This window comes from Triticum aestivum, chromosome 6B (assembly GCF_018294505.1).
Source record: "Triticum aestivum cultivar Chinese Spring chromosome 6B, IWGSC CS RefSeq v2.1, whole genome shotgun sequence".
Taxonomy (NCBI): Eukaryota; Viridiplantae; Streptophyta; class Magnoliopsida; order Poales; family Poaceae; genus Triticum; species Triticum aestivum.
Window position 1 is genome coordinate 684,578,865 of NC_057810.1, and position 4,424 is coordinate 684,583,288.

General features: G+C 58.5%; 1 protein-coding gene across 1 annotated transcript; it reads right to left on the bottom strand.

The window, feature by feature from the left end:
* Nucleotides 1-2,219: 2,219 nt before the first annotated feature.
* LOC123134849 (uncharacterized) lies at nt 2,220-2,947 on the bottom strand. Its single transcript, XM_044554008.1, has one exon. The coding sequence runs from the start codon at nt 2,871-2,873 to the stop codon at nt 2,412-2,414; it is 462 nt and encodes a 153-aa protein (XP_044409943.1). The 5' UTR covers nt 2,874-2,947; the 3' UTR covers nt 2,220-2,411.
* Between the last annotated feature and the right edge of the window lie 1,477 nt (nt 2,948-4,424).

A 4,424-nucleotide genomic window follows, 5' to 3' on the forward strand; every position in this document is an offset into this window, starting at 1 on the left:
TGCTTGGGGTAAACCCTAGCCAGCACAGCCTCGTCCAAGCCGCCGTCGCCGCGGCCAGCACCGGCTCGTCGGCGTTTCCTCGGATGGTGCTGCCCGACTCACCCCGCGCATCGGCTTGCAACCTGGTCCCCAGCTTCCACGTCTACCCGCAGGCCTCCCGCCTCTCCGGGGAGTGCTCACCCCGCGCACCGGCTTGCAACCCGGTCGCGCCTTCCACGCCCGCGCCCGCGCCCATCGACCTCAACGCCACCCTGGTGGTTGGTGGCTCATCGTCCAGCGGCAAGAGGAAACGCGCGCGACAGGCGCCGGCCGACGGTCTCCCGGACGCCCGTAACCTGTTCGAGGAAATGCCGTCCGTCGTCGACGAGGACTACATGCAACACCTCATCTTCAAGGGTAGCTATGATCCCGAGGAGACGCAAAGACAGGAGGGCCGCGGGGCGTTCACGCCGGCTGCTGGCTATGATCCCGATCAGGCGGCCTTCATGCGTGATCAGGTCGGCATCGACCTGGACGGCTTCCCCATCGACCACGAGTTCCCGGACGACTATGGGCTAGAGGAAGAGGACGAGTGCGACATCGAAGTGAAGCCTTTGTTCGAGGACGAGCTCGCCAATCAAACCGCCGGTCCTAACCCGAAGCGCAAGAGCAAGCGCACGAAGGCGTACACAGCTGCTGAGGACAAGCTTCTTTGCGAGTGTTGGCGAGACATTGGACAAGACCCAAAGATGGGCGCCGAGCAAAAGCATTCAACCTTTTGGACTCGTGCACCGCGAGTTCCATGAGCGCAAGAAGTTTCCACCTTGCCAATTTGTGAGCACGCGCGGGTGGGTCTCCATTTCCAAGCGGTGGAGGGTGATCCAACAAGAGTGCAACAAGTTTTGCGCCACCCTTGAGAGTGTCAAGGCCCGCCCCGTGAGCAGCATCGGCCTGCAAGACATGGTATGATAGCAAGCAAGCCGCCCTCTTTTATGCCATCAAGACCATCCTTTTACGTCTTCATTTTGCATGGAAACATTTTGTAGGCATTTCAAGCTTTGGAGGCATTCAAGGTTCAACACAATGGCAAGTGCTTCAACCTCTCTCATTACTATCGGGTCATCAAGGACGAAGAGAAGTTGAAGACACAATATGCCGCGCTCAAGGCACGTGGGGGGAAGGGCGCCGTGGAGGATGTTGGGGAGGGCGAGCCGGCACGGCCGCGGGGGAAGACCAACTCCAAGAAGGAGGACAAGCAGATGCGGCCACCAACGCCTTGATCGCAAGCGTGGACGGGATGATGAATAAGGAGGACTCAAGAGAGGAGGAGCGTCGGCGTTTCAATGCGGAGCAAATGGATGCTTTCATGGAGATCCAAAGGAGGAGGCTTGATCTTAACGCCGAGAAGCAAGCCAAGATGTTCGAGCTCGAGGCGGAGAAGCAAGCCAGGATGCTAAAGATCGAGGCCGCCAACGCCAAGACAAAGGTGAAAGAAGTGGCTTTTGCAAGCATGATGACCGGGGTGGAGATCATGAAGGTGGATCTCAACGCCTTGTCGTTAAGGAAGAGGCCGTGGTTCGAGAAGATGCAGGCTGACATGCTCAAGTTCAACGACGAGTGATCTATGGCGTCGAGGGGCCATCTTTTTTGTATGCCGGCAGGTGTGTCGGCATGACCACGGGAGCCGCGATGGCGTGGTCGAAATCAAGTCCCACCATTTTTTGTGTGCTGGCATGTGTGCCGGCCGGCTGGCGAGTGCACCAGGATGAACTATGGTGCTTTCTGAGACCGGCATTGTATGCAGGCTGGCATGATGTCAGCATGAGACATGAACGCTTGCATGATCGGCCGCGTGCCTTTTTTATTTAAAAGTTGAATGCCGAGATGAAATGGGTCGGCGCGTTGGACGCATTACCGGCCCAAATGCAAAACTGGACGGACGGTGGACGGGCGGCCGATCCAAACGGACAAAAAACGGACAAATGCGCCGTTCGTTTGGGTTGCCCCAATGGAGTTGCTCTAACCACTTCTTCTGAACCTGAACTGCCTGCCTCGTGGCTCTACTGTTTGTTTCTGAATCTTTGTCAGTTTTACCTCCTCCAAATACCGATTATATAATAAACTCACACGCAGAGACGGCACTCTGAAATTCATTTTCATGAACGACCCGCAAATTCACCAAATCACGAGTAAGTAAATCAGAGTTATTCGAAGTATACGTTAGCTCAAAGAGTGATTGCTTTGCTTCTTGAATCTCAATTAACGCCATTCATGCTTTCTAGAAAAATGCATTATGTACAGTTACGGACGGGCTCATCAACTCTCCAGGCAGGTATCGAATTGGTTCTAAAAACTCCAATTCTTCAGGCAATTTCTTTGCTATCTACTAGTACTACTCTACTATCTTGCCATGGCATGTCGACGTTGTTCGTCTACTGGCTGTCGCCGGCCGTGGACACGGCGGAGAGCCTGCTCGGCCGGGGGCGGAACCCGCCCGCGCGCCTCCGGTGCTGTAGCGACTGCTGCGCCGCGGGGGACGGCGCTAGCGCCCTGCGTGCCCAGTGCCCGCTCCCCATGGGGACGAGCCTCGCCAGCGCGCCGCCTGTGCTCTTCGAGGTGGACGGCGGGGAAGGCGGGGAGGCGGGCCTGCTGCTGCTGCCAGCGTGGGCTGGCTGCTTGCGCTCCTTGTGGAGGCTACAGCGGAACGAGCCCGGGTGGTTCGTCGGGGAGCACATGCAGGAGGACCGACGGCTCCTGGTGGAGGACGGGGAGGAGACGCTGACGGACTTGCCCGGCGAGCGGGTGGCGACCTTGACGCGGGTGGGCGAGGCGGAGCGGTAGCTGGGGATCGAGAGGACCGGGCCGCTGGGCCGACTCGCGGTGGCCGTCGCCATGAGAGAGAGATTAGAGTGGTGGAGCAGTTGGATGGAATCCGGTGCACGGAGGGGATGGAGATTTTGGTGGTTCTGAGAGTAGAATGAGAGGTGCGGGCTGGGCGGCATTTATATAGGCGGGAGGGGTATTCTGGTAACTTCATGGGTTGGGAACTTGGTTCGGTCGAGTTAACTAACTGGGGTTAATGGGCATAAAGCAGTGGGCGTCTGTGCCGTGGGCCCGGACGGCTAGCACACCGGAATCGGTTTGGAATATTTTAGGACTGGTGCCAACTTTTTTTTAGGACTGGCGCCAACTTGATTTGAATATTTTGATGAAATGCTGCGTGCTGTGCCCATCCAACGCTGTTGCTGTCAGAAAACCGGCTCCGGCACGCTGAAAGGACGGGCACAGGAAAAAAGGAGTTATCTTTTGAACGCTCGGAGCGAGGCAGGTGATGGTCAGGTTGGCACGATTAGGGCCTGAACGACGTGACGTGCCAGCAGCCGGACGGCAGCGACCGGACCCCAGCCGCCGGCCATGGGATCGCCCTCGCTTTGCTTGAAACGCGGCCGACCTCTGAACGGTTGACACAGTGGAATCGGCATCGGCATCAGTCGCCGTAATGGCAGTGTCCATCGGTGCTCGTCGAATCTGTTCACTCGGACCCACGTACGTTGGTTCGTGGAGTCCGCGCGAAGGAAGGGATCATGGAGCCCGCCGGCGATGAGCATGCGATCCAGCCGATTCCGCCGCGAGATAACTGTTGCTACTGCGCTGCGTCTCGCTTCCTTCGATTCTGGTCGACCGGACGATCGAACGTGGCCGTCTCTTTCACTGCCGCTCCGGCTCTCTCTTCCTCTCCCCGTCTTTTGATCTTCGTTGTTTCACCGTGAACGTCCGTCTCTGGCCACATGCACGCGGGCGCATATTCGTCGTGTACTATTGTGCAGTACTGCATGCTCTGTTTAACACACCGTGGCTAGTGCCTGTGCCTCCGTGAGTCTGTGGGCATATAATCAGTAATCCAGCCACGACAACGCAGTAAAGGACAGTTCTGATGTTTCATTTTTTAGTTCAGATGCAGATCTAGTGCTAAAAAAGCAGCACTGTTCATGTCACGGCCGCGCACATGTGCGCGGGCACCACATCCCGACGCCGCGCGCAACGGCTATTCAGGCCGCGGCACATGGTCGGCCGGCCTCGCCGCGTGCCACGGACACAGACTGGGAGGCTGCGTGGCGACGTCCTGCAGCGTGCACATGGTCGACCTGGCTGCGTGCCAAGGATTGGGAGCGTGCGTGGCGACGGCCGGCCGCGGCAGCTGGCGCACGCAGCGCTCTAGGGCGGGCGTGGATTTTTTGTGCAAAAGGACCCCCTACCGAGATGAATTGACAAAAGAGACTATCTCTGGATCAATTTGACAAAAAGGACCCCCTCAGCGGTGGCGGCGGGCGCGACAGGCGACACGTGGCACCTGCCGCCACGCCAGGAGGCGGCGGGCCCGGCCGCCACCGCAGGAGGCGGCCACCCCAGCCGAACGGATTCCCCACAGTGCGTCGCGGCGCGAC

What these genes read in the sequence shown, in the direction of transcription:
- LOC123134849 (XM_044554008.1), bottom strand. Translation starts at nt 2,873, where the DNA reads ATGGCGACGGCCACCGCGAGTCGGCCCAGCGGCCCGGTCCTCTCGATC.